This window comes from Cydia fagiglandana, chromosome 18 (assembly GCF_963556715.1).
Source record: "Cydia fagiglandana chromosome 18, ilCydFagi1.1, whole genome shotgun sequence".
Taxonomy (NCBI): Eukaryota; Metazoa; Arthropoda; class Insecta; order Lepidoptera; family Tortricidae; genus Cydia; species Cydia fagiglandana.
The window spans coordinates 8,058,911-8,077,403 of NC_085949.1; the positions used below are offsets into that span (position 1 = coordinate 8,058,911).

An 18,493-nucleotide genomic window follows, 5' to 3' on the forward strand; every position below is an offset into this window, starting at 1 on the left:
GTGAACTATGCGTCGTTGAAGAGTTCTGTTCTGATCATCATCAGCAGTTCCACTTCATCAAATGTGACAGTTTTTAATGAAAATGCTTAATTTTCTGATGTAAATACAAAAATCTCTATACGCATGCCTTTAAGATTTGAGGAGTTCTCTCGATTCCTCATGGATCCCATCATCAGAACTCGAGCTTGACAAAAATGTGCATTAAAAACTGAACTTGCTTAACAAACATAACGAAGAGGACAAATCGCCAACCGTGAACTATGCGTCGTTGAGGAGTTCCGTTCTGATCATCATCAGCAGTTCCACTTCATCAAATGTCACTCTTTTGGATGTATATGCTTGATTTGACGATAAAAACCCAAAAATCACTATATGTATGCCTTTAAGATTTGAGGAGTTCCCTCGATTCCTCATGGAACCCATCATCAGAACTGGGTTTTGACAGAAACGGGACCAATCTGTATGCATATACATTCAATCAAAAAAATAATTTTCAAAATCGGTCCGGTAATGACGGAGATATGGAGTAACAAACATAAAAAAAAAAAAAAAAAAAAAACATACAACCGAATTGATAACCTCCTCCTTTGGGATTTGGAAGTCGGTTAAAAACTGTACAAGGTACAGTTCTTATTAATAATCTTCTAGTGTGTGTGTACCTACAATCTACATGTACAGTGTACATGTAGGTACACACTAGAAGATTATTAGCTTAGATTATTAGATTATTCAGTGCGTCCTACCCGTCATGACCTACGGAGCCGAGGCATGGACACTCACGGTAGGGTTGGTCCACCAGTTCAAAGTCGCTCAGCGAGCTATGGAGAGAGCTATGCTCGGGGTTTCTCTGAAGGATAGGATTCGTAACGAATACATCCGACAGAGAACCAAAGTTACCGACATAGCTCAAAGAATTAGCAAGCTGAAGTGGCAGTGGGCTGGCCATATCTCACGAAGAACCGACAACTGCTGGGGTAAACGTGTTCTTGAGTGGAGACCGCGACTCGGCAAACGTAGTGTAGGACGCCCTCCGACCAGGTGGGATGACGATCTGCGAAAGACTGCAGGCAGATGCTGGATGCGGCAAGCTGAAGATAGGGCGCTTTGGCGCTCTTTAGGGGAGGGCTATGTCCAACAGTGGACTAATATAGCCTGATGATGATGATAGATTATTCTATAAAACAACTAAAATAATAAGTTGTTTTTCAAGGACCTAAAGACCTCGGCCGGGGATCTCGAAAACTAGAGGATATACTCCATGGACACTCGCCAAACTCCACACCTCCGAAATCATGCCAAATAAATAGTTAGAAAAATAGAATAGATAGACTTAAATAGATATTAATAGATGAAATAGATAGATCGAAATGCCGTAGGTTGACGCAACATTAGAAAAACATGTAGGTAATTACGTAAGGTGTAAATTTTACAGATTTTTGGTTAGTGGCAATAAACGGAATTTCATGTTATGATTTGGTTCCGTTATCAAGAAAAGTGATTTATGTAATTATAAATTAACGATTTTGCTCAAAGTAGCCAACCAATTTTATTTTTAGTTGCATAAGTAATACAGGGATGTTTGCTCGCACTGAAGGTGACATGGTGTTGACAAGATAACATAATAGGTAATGTATTTGCAAACTAGAGCGTGACTGTACCTACTTAAAGTGGTTCAATTTAGGTAAAAACGGATTAGGTAAACAAATATCTATTTTCAAAGCAAGGTAATTTTAATTTACGAGTTTAGGTTTACGCTGGGTTGTTTTCACCCTCGGGAAGGAAATAAAGAAGGTTCTTCTTTATTAAGTATTTTTGTGTCATACGCCTGCCCATTCTGGTTTGGTAAAATTCAATAAAATTATGCAAATAGGTACCTATTTGCTCACTTAAGACACAGAATAACTAATAGTACAGTCACCTGCAATAATATCTTACTCTTCAAACGCCGCAAAAATATGTGACACGCTCTTATGGCTCTACAAATAAGATCGTATCAGATATTTATGCTGCCTTCGTTGTGTAACATATTATTGCAGGTGACTATACTACCGTACTTAAGGGTAAGAGGGCAGTATAGTCTCAGTAAAAACATATTAAAATAAACTAGCCATGAACCCAATGAACAGCGATGTAAGTAGGTATGCTGGAAGTTTCCTACAGTCAATCTCAATAACAATACTTGCTCACCTATCGAACTATATCGTTCTTAATATACCTAGGTACTAAGTATAAGCAGCATTTTATTACCTCAATGGCTATTGATGACGTGTTGGTCAATTCACCCCGTATATTGGTCGACATCAGCTGAAATTGAAACACATTTATTGAGTTACAAGGTTGTCCCGAGAATTGCCTGAATTTTTCTTAATTATCACTTGATGATTCGCGGTATCGCATAACACATTAAAAAAATATGTTTACATAAGTACCTACTTCTTTCGTCTCTAGCTGATAATATACTCTATTATCGTTTCAAGCGTTCTACATTACGCTTAGGTACCTACTTTAAAGAAAAGTTTGCATATGCCATTGATAGCTACATATACATAGTGATAAATAATAAATATATGAAGAGAGAAGAGAAACTAACTAACTTTGTTGATCTAACCCTTTAGGTCCCTACATACATTATTAGAGCATCTTAGATTAAATCAAAATGAGCAAAACAAATCATTAAATATTACACCCAACGTAGATTGTAACGATACAACAATCAACCTTCCTGATAAAAATGTCATGTAATGATGTTTGTTTCCGGAAGTGTAAGTCGTAAACAAAGTCATATTAAAAGATAACTATACCTTCTAACTCTCTTACAGATCATAAACACGCGTGATAAGTAAAATACATTATAGATTATTATGTTAATCAATATACTAAGCTTGCACCAGTGCAGTACTTTGTATTGTACTGTATAGCAAAAGCAAATTGCGCACGATTTTACATGCTCATGGAGCATTCCACGGGCTGTCCCGTACAAACGCATTTTATTTCCTGTGTTGCGACTTTTTTCTCGGCATTTAAAGCAGGCGATTATTTTTCTGTGCATATTTTTGACCATTTGTCATAGAAAAGGAAACTATTATACCTTTAAATCTTTAGAAACTTCGCGTTTGTACGGGACAACGGTAGACAATTTCATGGAATGCTCCTCATAAACAATCCTTTGAGAATATAGTTGCAAGTATCGGTATACGTATCTCTCCATTGGAATGAAAGAGATGTTGTCATCAACCTAAAATATTTACTTGTCAAATAGCTTAAAATGTTACAATGCTGTTTTATGAGTACCTCAGTTTTCTCCTTATAAGTAAGTTCAGTCTTAGATAGCACGTAGGATAACTTGGTAAGAGCTGCTTCAGGCGTCATGTCGTAGCCGGACACAACTCCGCAAGACGCTAAGAGCTGAAAGAAAAACAAACAGTTATTTCATCTTTCTGGACAGTCACTAAAACTCGTACGTCGTAGTCGTAGTCGTACAAATATCATTACTTTTATAGAACTTAAGAATGGGATAAGGCCAGTAAAGCGGGTGGAAAATATCGACGCTCTGAAGATTAATTCACGCTTTCAGACACTTCCAGTCTCTTACATCTTCTGAGTTACTTAATGTTGAAGAATTTCAATTAAATTAACCAAGTCTCACAGCAACAGCGGTGAGTGGCCATTGTCCTCAATATTGAGAAATTGTCTTATTCGAATCGATCCCTTCCATTTTCTCATTCGAGATCTGAGATATTTGAAGAGCGAAATCAAATAGCACGTGGTGCAATGAGTGATGTAGACGATTTGGCGACTTTTTCCATATAGTTGTAGGTTTAAATGATTTGTACATACCCTGCCAGTCTCATAGAGGGGTGAGGCCACCGAACCCGTGGTGCACTGGGTTATGTTGACGAAGATCACACCGCGTTTAACTGCATCCTGTATTTCCTTGAATAGGTCTTGACGGTTTGAAGGAATATTGCCAGCTCCATAGCTTTCTATTACTACGCCTGTGAAGTATAAATTTTATTTTAGTACATTCTGGAATGCAAGCAGCTAAGTATGCAAATAATGTGCTCGTTATTATCTGACGTTTTGCCTGAGTTTATGCAGATTATTTTGCATACCGTGAACTTCTGTAGCTTTGCGTCCGTAACATTTCCCCAGTTTCGAAGTTCTTAGTTTGGACTGTGAGAGCCAAGTCATTCACGTACTGAAATTTGTAGCATTTCTTAGAAGACATGTCACGGGGATAGATAATATAGAGGGGCCGAGACCGAGCCTTGAAGAAGTCCGTTCTTCTGTAGTATAGACGACTCTTTATAATAATTTTTCTTAATGTCTTCGGTATTTTCAAAATATAAAGCAATGGCGGCTTTAGACAGTTAAATGACTCGTAAGTATATAACTATAAAAATTAAAACTGGGGACATCTCAAAATTTGACCAAATGAATTTTATCGGGTACAGTCTCAACAGTGTCTACTTACCCTCAATAGGAGGCTGACAGAACGCTTTGATGACCGAAGAGCTGATGCTAGGAAATATCCTCAGCAGTCCCACATTCCTGCACAGTTTGGCGTGCAATTGGCACCTCTCTATAGTTGTTGGCTTAAACACAGCCTTTTTGTTGAACTCTATGTCGATCCCAACCTCGACCAGAGGAGGACAGTTGGGAGAGTCGAAGGCAAAGAGATTGTAGGCTGAGATCTTGCGGACTCTGTAAATAGTTTCCAAAAATAATTTTACAAGGCAGCTGATATACACCGTGTTTTTATTGAATTCCGTTAACTTCGGGGTATGGTTAAGTACGTTTAAGAGAACTAAATGGCATAGTTAATTTTCAAAAAAATATTTTTTTTTTGCTTTTTTTGAAAAAAAAAATTAAGTTTAAAAAGTAATTAAATGTAGCATATAGCGTTGTTGTAACACAGGCATTACATAAACTCAACCAAACAATTGAAATCTGTGACATAATATCAATGTCATTTCGAACATCGAGCGACCGAGATTGTATTTAAGTTTAGTAGCAAATGCATGAACTCATTCTAAACACTAATCAATATGTAAACCGGCCCTAAGGCAAGTGTACACGCTTGTAGAGGCCTTCAAGGAAAAAAATAAATTATCGATTATCTCCGAAATGGAGTTAATTAGAATATGGGTGTCTTTGAGAAAGTTACTAGATTTAAGCTCAGGAATGCACCCCTGAAATTAACGGAAATAAAAAAAAACACGGTGTATACTTCTTTCCGACTCTAACATACTCTTTTTACTTAGGATGAGTAGATTTTTTTTAAACAAATATAGCCGGCAAAGTCACTTTTAGGGGTCCGCTCCATATTTACGTATAGATACTTATAGTTTTGAGAAATGGAAGAAGCAGCTAGAAGAATGTACTGGACTGGCTCATTAATATCATTAATATCTTAAGGGGTTTCGTAATGTAATTCGTAAACAATTTCGTAAATTAGTAGACTATCTCGCCACTTTAAACGAAGTCCTTTAGACTTACACTTAAGGCATTGAAATCTGATATTTTCGGAAACTTCTATACAATATGACCCGTTTTTATTGCACTTGAATGTATGCAGTAGTTTAGTTTTTTATAGTTGCCCACTTTCACAGTACTAGATGTCGTAGTTCAGTCGGCTACTTCGCGCTGTTAAGATTTTTCCAAAGCCCCATACACTTCGAGCAAACTTCAATTTGGTTTCGGAATAATTGAGTTTCACGGTAATGAGAAATAGGGCCGGATTTTTCCGGCCGACTCAGATTACTATGTTAAATAAAAGGAATAATTGAGTATTGAGATGCCACGTGAAGTTTTTCATTTCAAAAGGTAGGAAATGCAGTGCAGTGTAGTCAGTGAACAGCAGTAAGTATAGGTACAATGCAAACCTGTTCCCTCTGAAGAGTTTGCCCCCGAAGAACACGGTGACTTCTGGTATGTTCAAGCAGCCAGCGATGAGCAACGACGAGACGAAGTTGTCAGAACCGTCGCTACGGGGCTCGAAGATCGGTATCTGTTTATGTATGTATGTCACTTTATTACACATAAACAGAAAGCCTATTATGGATCGCTTTATCCACATTTATCCACGTGATAAAACAACTGTAACTTTTTAACTCTGCGGGATAGGAAGAGACGGACACCGTTTTATCACGCTGTCACGTAGACAAATACGACCATCATATCCGTACAGGTTTACATAAAACGGACAAAAACAAGACAAAAATAAAAATGTTATGTACAAAGGCGAACTTATCCCTAAACGTAATCTCTTCCAGCTAACCAAAACAATTGATTCTTTTCTTCTTCGCAATGTGTGTCCAGAATTCAGTCATTACAAAAATTCCTTTGGAATTGGCGTGAAGTAGGTACAAATGAAAATACCTAACTGCACGCTAATTTGATATGTTAAATGCAGGTGATTAGTGTTGCCAATACGCTTTTTATGTAACATCCTTGATATAACGTCATAATAAACTTTCTTTATGTTTACCTGCATAACAGTGATCGATTCGCCAATGTAGAAATAAATTAAGATCATGGAGTATTAAGTAGATCTAATTTGTACAGATGTAAGTATATAGAACATAATTGTTTTCCATCGTATTTTCTCGCAAACGTTCGTATTTGTCATGCCACTTCAGTCAACCTCAGTATAGGTACTTTTTGTACCAAGACTGACTGAAATAGCAAGACACGGAACTTTTTGTACCAAGACTGACTGAAAATAGAATGGAAAATTCACGCACTACCTACATTTGTAGTTATAATATACATGGGCGTACGCAGCATTTTTTAAGGAGTGGGGCAGAGGTAGGGGAGGCTGGACCGGTACGTTGTAACAGGGTACGATTGAAACAGAAATTCTTAGCTTACAGAAATTATGGTCAGAGACCAGGGTGGGACAACTGCCCCACCTTGCCCCACCTTGGGTACGCCTATGATAATATAACCATTCGACTACCTGAGAGCCGGTAATGACAACACATTTGCCAATGTTCTCGAACATGAATGACAAAGCTGATGCCGTATAGGACATAGTGTCCGTGCCGTGCAGTACTATGAATCCATCGTACTCTTCATAGTATTTCTGTAATAGAATATTTAAATTAATTATATTAGGGTCTCTTGTACAGTCATCAGCAATAGTATCTTACACAACTAGGGCCGCAAAAATATATGACTCGCTCTTATTGCGCTCCAAATAAGAACGTGTCACATATTTTTGCGGCCCTAGTTGTGTAAGATACTATTGCCGATGACTGTACCATACCACTAAGCCCGGGTTAAGCGGTTAAGCTGTTAACTCAGTGTCAAATTGTACTGGTAACCATGCGGTAACTGCAGGTTTAACGGGTTAACCACGGGTTATTGGAATGGTGCAAGTGACGCTTATAGTAACAAATGTGTAGCGTAAGCAAACTTATATCTTGTATTTTTGTCTATTTCATATATTTTTTCTCCTGAATCATACTAAAGATTATAGAGGCGTAATTGTTAAAGTAAATGCTGTAGTCACAGTCAATTTATTTCCATCTTTCGACACATGATTAAAACTTTTAGAACGCCATTTGACTTTGATGCTTATTCTTTCACTGATATGTGTTAAATTTCAAAAGGTGTCGTCATCTACTTGAGTATAGGCCAAAGGTATGGCGCTATTTCTCGAAAATATGGCGCCAATACCTACTCATTTTCTCTTTGACCATACTATGTTTTATTTATTAAGTATACTTTTAATTAAAAGAAAGGCGCCTAGATCTGACAAAAAATAGTACACTCACCATAACGCTTTCTGCTATTTGTATCCATTGGGCTTCTGTCATGTTAGAGGAATCCAAGAGTGTGTCGTACTCCAGTATTTTGTAGAATATCCGAGAGTCCTGATCTTTGACCTCTGTTCGATAAAAAAAAAACTCAATAATTTACATAAGTAGGTACAGTCGCCATCAGATATATCGGAGCGGCCAAGGGGCTCACAAATATCTTAACACGCCTCTATTGTCAGGGAGTTAGAGCGCGTGCTCAGATATTGTGAACACCTTGGCCGCTCCGATATATCTGATGGCGACTGTACATACAAATATGTATATTCACTTATTACTCATATCTAATTAATCTAATTATAATCAAACATTTGTAGAGCAATTACATTTAGAAGAACCTATAGTTCGTTTTTTTTAGCATTAGAAAGAACTTCAAAGAAGGTAAGCGATCTTGACATGCCTTTTTATTGAAAAACGCTTTTTAAAAATCAATAACTATTACTTATGAAGGCAGAAGAATATAAATGATCGTATTAGATTCATAATTGTTACATATTTGCCGTAACTTATTTTTAAAATGTGTTTTTCAATTAAAAGATACATCAAGATTGTTTACCTTATTTCTAATGCTAAAAAAAACGAACTATAAGAAAGAACATTCTTTGAATATGGCGGTTGCAATATCACCATCAGATCATATACAGAAATATGATAATAGTTATCTCTTTCTCACATAAGTGGTAAGGCAAGGCAGGACGTGTCGAATCCTGAAATATGATAATAGTTATCTCTTTCTCACTTACGTGGTAAGACAAGGCAGGACGTGTCGAATCCCTGTTCGGACAACCTGCTTCTCCAGAAGGCATGGTCGTGAAGCTGCGGATATCCTCGGATCAGGTTTTCAAAAGCTGCCTTTTGTGGTATTAGAACTGTGAACAAAGATATGGATATCCTCGGATCAGGTTTTCTAAAGCTGTCTTATGTAATATTAGAACTGTGAACAAAGATAATTATTGTTTTAAGTAAGTACTTACTTAATAAAAACTTTCAATGAAAACTAATTTGAACATGATCGGTAGAACCGTGTTTAGATTTTGCAAATTATATAAATAAATAGAATAAATAAATATTATAGGACATTCTTCAGATTGACCAAGTCCCACAGTAAACTCAAGAAGGCTTGTGTTATGTGTGTGGAAGGATGTTGTGTGAAGAATAAAAAAAGATATAGAGTCATCAGAATCCAAAATGAATATTTTTTAAGAAAAAAAACCGACTTCTATGGGGCCCGGTGAAAAATTATGGTAGATGGTGTACTATGTAGAAAAGGAGGTAAACCCAGTACTTTCTAGTAGCATTTCGTTTCCGTAAGGGTCGTAGTTCTAGCCTAACCTAACCCACTTCTCTGATTGCAGTTCGGTTCTGTGAGGATCGTAGTTCGAACCTAATCAAACCCACTTTTCTAGTAGCATTTCGTTTCTGTAAAGCCCGCAGTGCTAACCAAACCTAACTCACTTTTGTTTGGTCTGTGAGGATCGCAGTTCAAACCTAACCTAACCTACTTAACGGCGCATGCCGTGCGGTGTACGGGGGTATGAGCGGGAGGGTTTTGGCATCATCATACTATATACCTACATTTTATGGTAGTAAATCATAGCGGTTTATTTAGTTTAGGTATCATAGTGATTTTCCGGGTCAAGGTCCAGGTCTCTGAGTCCGAGTCCGGGTCTGAGTCTGGGTCCGAGTCCGGGTCCGAGTCCGGGCCCGAGTCCGGGTCCGAGTCCGGGTCCGAGTCCGGGTCAGAGTCCGGGTCCGAGTCCGGGTCCGAGTCCGGGTCCGAGTCCGGGTCCAAGTCCGAGTCCGAGTCCAGGTCCGGTTCCGATCCGGGTACGAGTCCGGGTCCCAGTCCAAGTCAAAATCGAAATTCGAAATCACCAAACGTGTACTATGCGTCGTTGAAGGCTAGAAGAGCGCGGCCGATCGGCCGCTCCAACCAGTCGGCGAGTCACCTCTGAAGCACGCGCACGTCGCTCAGAGTCAATTTTTATAATTTCGTAATTTTTAGCAATAAATATATAAAAGTATTGCTGGAGTTCTTATTGTCCGCCTGGACAATAGTGGCGACCGTGACAGGACTCCTTCGATTATACGACGAAGACGACGAGGACGAAGGGTTGCGGGGTGCGGGACGCAGCACACGGCTAGAAGAGCGCGGCCGATCGGCCGCTCCAACCAGTCGGCGAGTCACCTCTGAAGCACGCGCACGTCGCTCAGAGTCAATTTTTATAATTTTTATAATTTCGTAATTTTTAGTAATAAATATATAAAAGTATTGCTGGAGTTCTTATTGTCCGCCTGGACAATAGTGGCGACCGTTGGAAGAAACTTGCAAGAACGTTCAAATTTAAACTATCATTTAACCGTTAAATGTAACGGTTGTTTAACGACTCGCCGACTCACCGACTCGGAGAACAAAGGAGTTTGCTGTTGCGTTGCTGGAGCCTGCAAGGACTATCTACGGTGTCTACGTGGCGTCTGCAGGTCTATTCCGGGGGAAGTACGCCTAATTAATTCCATTCCTTTGTTTCAATCCTATTTAAAAAGAAATTGTTTCAATTTGCGTGACGGCTTTCTTGCATCTTAAGCGTTAGGTTTATTCCTAATCTAGCTTGCCTAAAAAACAAGACTATTTGCTGCACGCACCTGTGCTTATCTACTTCTATTGTTCTTTTTCTTTGAATATCGAAGTTAGTTATTTTCAAGCATCATTTAGGTATAATTGCCTGTTTTCCTTATCAAGCTTGCATTGTTAAATATAATACGCATTGCACATTCGGTTGATAATTATTTTGGCTGTACGTATTTATAATTACGCATTTAAATTTTTTATTTGCATACCGGCATAGTTGCGCATATATAAAAAAAACCGTTAGGGTTTGAATTTGCCTAGTCATTAACAGTGTCTCATAGTGATTTGCCGACTATTTCAGCGTTCGCTCGGGCTCGGATCGAGTGAAGCGCTTGCTGTGCTTGGCGCGCAGCATTGTCATCGGCGTGCCTGCTGGCCTGCTGTGTGTTCGGCCGGGGCAACCTTCTTCTTCGGGCGGTCACTGCTGAGACTGGACTTACTGGTTAGACTTTTATTGTTGCTTATTTCATTGTTCAGTGTTTTTGAATTTGACTCTTAAATTTACATACATTTATTCTTACAAATATGTCACCAACGGACGGAATAGTGAAACCTGAGGTTGAGTTAGCTAAATTAATTAAACAACGCGGAAGTATTAAGGGCCGGCTTACTAAGTTTAACGATTATTTAAATAATTTGCTGAAATCCAAGCCTGCCATTTCGACTTCGGCAAAGTATAAAGAGTTAGAGTTGAAGCTAAATAAGTTGCAATCTGTGTTGAGTGAATTTGATGACGTTCAAGGTCAAATTGAGTTACTGCATAGTGATTCTTCTGATCAAGTGCAGGAGCGCGATGATATTGAAAATCAATTTATGTCGTGTTTAGCTGTCGGGCAGGATATATTGGATCATTCGTCTTTTTGTAACAAAGCGCAATCAGTTCACGATGATCAGTCTATGGCCAGCTGTCATTCAAATTCATTCGGTGGCATTAAGTTACCTACTATAAAATTACCGGTTTTCGGAGGAAGTTATTTGCAGTGGCTCGAGTTCAAGGACAGTTTTGAGTCGATGATACATAACAACAACAATATTCCGCTGATTAATAAATTTCATTATTTACGCTCATCCTTGGAAGGGAGTGCGAGTACAGTTATTAAGTCAATCGAGTTCAGTGCAAATAACTACAATCTTGCGTGGGATCTTTTATGCGAACGGTACAACAACAAAAACATTTTAATTAATAACCATTTAAAGGCACTATTTAATTTTGAATGTATGTCAAAGGAGTCTTACAAAGCTCTCAGGTTTGTTGTCGACCATTTTTCTAAACACTTGCGAGCTCTCGAAACACTAGGGCAGCCTACTGACAAGTGGGATGCGCTCATTATATTTATGGTATCTGTGAAATTGGATGTAACAACAAGTAAAAAATGGGAGGAACTTAAATGTAGTCTTAAAGATTTGCCCACTCTAAATGAATTCTATTCGTTTTTGCGGAGCCGTGCTGATGTTTTAGAAACATCATACAATAATCACTCTGACAAGGGTGACCATAAATTTGGGTCGCGGGAACAAAAACCTAAAGGGCAACCTGTTCAATATAAAAGTTTTGCGACTACAGTAGACGAGAAATCAAACCTCACGTGTGATATGTGTAGCCAGGCTCATCGGTTATATGACTGTCCCAAATTAAAAGAAATGAATATTGAAGAACGATTTGATGAGGTTTCTAAGCTTCGAGTATGCAAAAATTGTTTTCGTAAAGGTCACAATGCATTCCAATGTAACTTGCGAGGTTGTTGTCGCATTTGTAAAAAGAAGCATAATACGTTGTTACATAAACAAAACGTGGAAGTAGAGAAATCGACGCCTAGTACCTCTGCTGCGCCGGTGGTGTTGTCGGCGGTGGTATCTGAGGAATCTGAAGGTCAGGCCTTGCTATGTACCGCTTTAGTAAAGGTAGTTTGCAATGGTAAAGCATATACAGCGCGTGCATTTTTGGACCCCGGGAGTCAGTCTTCGTTTATTACGAATGCGTTTAAAAAGCGGTTACGCATAGATACAGACACAAAGTTCGTAAATATTACTGGAATAAACAAAAATGTAACTCGTATTTCGGAAGAATGTCGGCTTCAAATAAGCTCTCGGGTTCGAACGTATGACATAAATGTCAAATGTTTGGTAATCCCAGATATTACCAGTGTATTGCCTGAGTTTCCAATAGACACAACTGAATTTGAGATACCGAGTGACCTTGAGCTTGCGGACCCGAGATTTTATTCTCCTTCAGAGATAGACATTCTGTTGGGATCGAAAGTGTATTGGGCCATGGTCATACCTGAGATGATAAACTTAGGCAAAGATAAACCGGTTTTGCAGAATACTCAATTAGGGTGGTTAGTTGCGGGATCTACACCCAATTATCATACAACATCAAACGTTGTTTGCAACTTTAGTCAGGAGATTCGTGACTCACTAGAAAGGTTTTGGTTAATTGATGATTTACCTTCTGAAAAAACCTATTCTCCGGAGGAGCAGCTCTGTGAGCAGCATTTTGTAGAAACCTTTTCTCGATTACCTAATGGGAGGTTTTCTGTTCAAATTCCTCTGAAGGAGGCGCCTGAGGAGGCGCTAGGGCATAATTTCAACACAGCAAAAAAGTGTTTAGAAAATTTAGAAAAAAAGTTTGCTAGACAGCCTAACCTAAAACAAAAATATAAAGAGTTTTTGCAAGAATATAGTGATTTAGGTCATTTAACTAAAATTGAGCGTCCTAAATTCGGTGTGTACCTACCACATCATGCTGTGGTGCGCGAAAATCGCGAAACTACGAAATTGCGGGTAGTTTATAATGCGTCATGCAAAACGTCATCTGGAAAGTCTTTAAATGACATTCAGCGTGTTGGTCCCATCGTACAGAGTGATTTGACGTCTCTTTTATTGCGTTTTCGACAGCACAAGTTTGTTTTAATTGCTGATATAGAGAAAATGTACCGCCAAATTGAAGTAGACCCATCGCAGCGTTATTTGCAGTTAATTTTATGGCGCGACAGTGAAAATCAACCAATACAAGTTTTTCAACTTAATACAGTAACATATGGGACTTCGTCAGCCCCATTTTTAAGTACACGCTGTCTTTTGCAGTTGTCATTAGAGTGTCCAGACGCCGTGGTCTCAAACGTGATAAAAAACGATTTTTATGTAGGCGACCTAAATACGGGAGCTGATTCTGTAGAAGAACTAAAACACATTGCTTACGGCGTAGTAAAAGTCTTAGATTCTGCCTGTTTGCCTTTGCGTAAATTTCGTACGAACTGCGTAGAATTGTTTGAAGGCAACGAAAACGCGTCAACGCCTCTCGACTTGTCTAAAGAGTCTAGTGTTCTAGGTCTTAACTATTCGCCAGTATCGGATACGTTGCAATTTTCAAGGGATCAAGAACCCGCGGCTGTATGTACAAAAAGGTCAGTTATTTCCACTACAAGCAAAACCTTTGATCCGCTGGGACTGATGTGTCCATGCATAGTCACTGCTAAGATTCTACTTCAGCGCCTATGGAGCGAAAAACTTGATTGGGACCAGCCTGTTCCTGACGAGTTTGCAAAGAGTTGGTCGAAGCTGGTGAAAGATTTTGCTCTTCTGTCACAAATCAAAGTACCTAGGCGTGTGTTAGGTGATAACCCAAAATATATCGAATTGCATTGCTGTGTTGACGCTTCTCAGAATGCATACGCCGCATGTGTCTATTTGCGTTCAGTGGATTATAATGACGAAGTTAACGTTAGATTATTGTGTGCAAAGACGCGGTTGGCCCCAATTAAACAGGTCACTATCCCGAGGCTTGAATTATGTGGAATGCTCTTAGGAGCGAGGCTATGTGACAAGGTTTGTAAGTCACTACGTTGTGACATACAAAAGAAGTTCATTTGGACCGATAGTACTGTCGTGTTAGGATGGCTTAAAGCTCATACTCAAGACTTAAAGGCCTTTGTATGCAACCGCGTAAATGAAATACACGAGTTGACGCCAGGCTATACTTTTAATCATATACCTACCGACAAAAACTCTGCAGACATTGCGTCCAGAGGTACTGATCCTAAATCCTTAATCTCTTGTTCGCTTTGGTGGTTCGGGCCACCATTTCTAAAGTCCGAGCCTTGTGACTGGCCTATTCAAACCCATGCACGTATACTTACTGTCGATTTGCCAGAGACAAAACCTTCTAAGGAAAGCAGTGACATAAAGTGCCATGTAGGAGTCACGAGTGATGGGGTCATACAGTTTGATAGGTTTTCCGAATTTAACAAAATGAAGCGAACTTACGCATATGTCTTACGCTTCATAAATAATTGTAAGGTTCATAAGCCAAAATTATCTGGACAGCTAGATATTACCGAATTAGACCATTCGTTGCAATGTCTCGTAAAGGCATGTCAGTCTGACAGGGTTGGGCAAAATACTGGCTTCCACGTATTTCAAATACAAATTACAAAATACATTTTTAAAAGTATTTGAAATACCAAATACAAACTACTTTGGTGACTGGTATTTGAAATACAAAATACAAATTACAGTGTTTAAAATAATGTATTTCAAATACAAAATACTTTTAATTCTTTTTGTCTTATCGTTTAGTTTGTTTAACGAATATCCTTTCCTAAAAACGTATAGGGTCATTGCGCTTGTTTTCGTCCAGCTCTAGTTTTCATCCACTTGACGAAATTTGAATATAAACCTACATTGCTGCAAATAGTAAATTAAAAATGAAATATATTATTTGCCTATCTGTCAAGTGGTCGAAAACTAGAGCATGGACGGAAACTACTGTAATGACTCTATCCCCTGGCTGTTGACGAAAAGTTCCGCGCAGAATAACTCGCGCATGGTACATATTTGCCCTCGTACAAGTTGTACATTATATTTAAAAAAAAACGTTCCATTTTAGGATCATAGAATTTAATAAAATGTATTTTGTAGAAATGTATTTTGAAGCTTGAAGTATTTGAAATACAAAATACAAAATACATGTGAGTGCAGTATTTGAAATACCAAATACAAAATACTTTTCCAGGTAGTATTTGAAATACAAATACAAAATACTACAATGTATTTCAAATACATGTAATTGAAATACATGTAATTGAAATACTGCCCAACCCTGCAGTCTGAATGCTTTGATAGTGAAATCAAAGATATTGCTCAAAATAAGTCAGTAAATCGTAGGTCAAAATTGCTGTCATTAAATCCGTTCATTGACTCTGATGGAGTCCTGCGAGTAGGGGGTCGACTCCAAAACTCGCAATTTGAATACGATAAAAAACATCCTATCATATTAGATGCTAAGCATCGACTGACCAGACTGATAATGAGACACGAACACTTGCGCTTATTTCATGCCGGTCCTCAACTTCTCTTAGCTTCAATTAAGGAATTATTTTGGCCCGTAGGAGGCAGGAACTTGGCCCGTAGCATAGTGCAAAAGTGCGTAGTCTGTATCCGGTTTAGAGGAAACCCTGTGCAACCAATAATGGGTAATGTACCACTTGAACGAGTAAGCTCCCCGTACGCCTTTTATACATGTGGTGTCGATATGGCAGGTCCGTTTATGATTGCTAGTAAGAAAGGGAAAGGAAGCCGCACTTCCAAATGTTACTTATGCATATTTGTATGCCTAGCGTCTAAAGCGGTGCACCTTGAGCTGGTAAGCGACCTTAGTACGGAAGCATTTATTTTAGCCCTGCGACGGTTTGTGTCTCGCAGAGGTAAGCCATCTGTAATATTTTGTGATAATGGGTCAAATTTTAAGGGTGCTAACAATGAACTGAGTAAATTAATTAAGTCTAGTCGTCAGTCGGTCACTGAGTTTGCTAATGAGGAAGGAATTAAATTCATGTTCAGTCCAGCCTACTCTCCCAACTGGTGGCATTTGGGAAGCTGGAGTTAAATCAGCTAAATATCATCTTCGACGTATTGCCGGTAGGGCTTCCCTGACGTTTGAGGAATTAGGATCTCTGTTCTCGCAAATTGAAGCAATTTTAAATTCTCGTCCTTTAACCCCTCTCTCGTCGGATCCCACAGACCCATCTCCTCTCACTCCTGGGCACTTTCTAATCGGACGGCCTCTCACTTCAGTGCCGTCCCGAACCGTCACTACTAAGTACCCCAACAGATACGAGCGCATAGAGCAACTGAGACAGCACTTCTGGGACCGGTGGCGGCGAGAGTACATCGCAGAGCTTCAGCAACGCACAAAATGGAAGACCAGGCAGCAGGAGCTTCGAGTCGGGGACCTCGTCATACTAAAGGAAGATCAGCTACCTCCTCTACAATGGCGACTTGCGCGGATAAGTCGTCTGTATCCTGGTGTAGACGGAGTCAATCGTGTCGCTGATGTAATCACAAATCGAGGAACAATAAGAAGAGCCATCAACAAGATGTGTGTTATCCCAACTACAGACGTTGTCGAAGGGAAGAATGGTTTACCTACCCATTAAGGGCAACAAAAACTGAATTCTGTAGAAGGGACTTTGTCACACTACCAAAAACGACCTAAAGAAGATACAGTTTAAGAACAAACTACTGTTTTCACCTTTCATCTTCAAGCGAAAGCAATCAAGCACATTATGCACATTATAAGCATGGGGTTGCAGGTTGTCGAAGGGTTGACTAGACCTCCATTCTAGACCCGCGAAAGGCAACATAAAGAATTTCTGCAATTTTTTGGATCTAGCTAAACGCGTTGCAGGTTGTCGAAAGGTTGACTAGATCGCCATTCTAGACCTGTGAAAGGCAACTTAAAGAATTGCAACTGTTTAGTTGAAAGCCAGGCTTTCAACGCCGGGAGGATGTACGAGCACCTGATGGCCACGAAGGGTTGCGGGGTGCGGGACGCAGCACACGGCTAGAAGAGCGCGGCCGATCGGCCGTCCAACCAGTCGGCGAGTCACCTCTGAAGCACGCGCACGTCGCTCAGAGTCAATTTTTATAATTTTTATAATTTCGTAATTTTTAGTAATAAATATATAAAAGTATTGCTGGAGTTCTTATTGTCCGCCTGGACAAAGAGGACAAATCGCCAAACGTGAACTATGCGTCGTTGAAGAGTTCCGTTCTGATAATCATCAGCAGTTCCACTCCATCAAATGCGACAGTTTTGAATGAAAATGCTTGATTTTCTGATGAAAATACAAAAACCTCTATACGCATGCCTTTAACCTCGTGCCGCCCAATGTGCAATAAATTGTACAAAGTGACACTCAGCATAACTGCCCAGATTTTCGAAATTAAATGCAGAGCTAAACGCCCAGTGTGCAATACGCTGTACATAAAAGTTTATCAGATGTCAGTTTTAAATTTGCGCGCGTAATTGAAATTTACCTAGAGGTCGTGAATGGTCGGTCCAGTGGCGACCATTTTAACAGCTGACATTTGACAGATATTCATAGACAAGTATTGTAATTCCAAAATTAATCAAGCTCGCGTGACACATGGGTATATAATCTTGATTTATTAAATTAATCATGGCTTTTTTCGTTTAGACAGTGACATAAAATATGTCCTAAATGTTTGTTTTATTGAAATATACTGTTATTTTTTTACAAAGGCACAGATACATATATTTTTTTCTTAATCGTAAGATTATGTTCATCATATTGCACACTGGGCGCTACTGTTATAAAAGTACATAATATAACCTACAACTAAAGGTTCTTTTTTGGATAGTTTATTTTTAGGTCTGCATGATGATTTACTAGTTGAATACGAGCTGGAAGACTTTTTGCCATCACATAATAAGATTTGTGATCCTGAATACCAACTTTCTGGAGATGAACCAAATATTTAGAGTCTTAGTGAAAAATAAAGTTTCGAAGAAAGTGATACTGAAACACAGCAAACATACAATAACTTATATATAATTAAGAAGGATGTTAATTTTTATGTTAAGGAAGTTTGTTAACTATTTTTCAGACCTTGTTATAAAGCATTTCAGTGTCAAATATGAATGTTAACATTAATAAAAAAGTAGCCCAATACCAAACAATTTTTTTTTTCTAGTTATTTTTGACTTACGTTGCTTATTATGTAACTATTAAAGCAG

At 38.9% G+C, this 18,493-nt stretch overlaps 1 protein-coding gene across 1 annotated transcript in view; it reads right to left on the bottom strand.

Annotated features, from left to right (window-relative positions):
- Positions 1-18,493, bottom strand: part of LOC134673667 (L-asparaginase) — a 36,581-nt gene that overhangs the window by 14,983 nt on the left and 3,105 nt on the right. Inside the window, exons 2-9 of the mRNA XM_063531679.1 lie at positions 8,567-8,692; positions 7,782-7,894; positions 6,962-7,087; positions 5,886-6,010; positions 4,475-4,704; positions 3,838-3,995; positions 3,292-3,405; positions 2,248-2,304 (exon numbers count right to left, since the gene is read on the bottom strand). Coding sequence (XP_063387749.1) covers positions 2,248-2,304; positions 3,292-3,405; positions 3,838-3,995; positions 4,475-4,704; positions 5,886-6,010; positions 6,962-7,087; positions 7,782-7,894; positions 8,567-8,692 — 1,049 coding nt within the window. The remainder of the gene's footprint in view (positions 1-2,247; positions 2,305-3,291; positions 3,406-3,837; positions 3,996-4,474; positions 4,705-5,885; positions 6,011-6,961; positions 7,088-7,781; positions 7,895-8,566; positions 8,693-18,493) is intronic.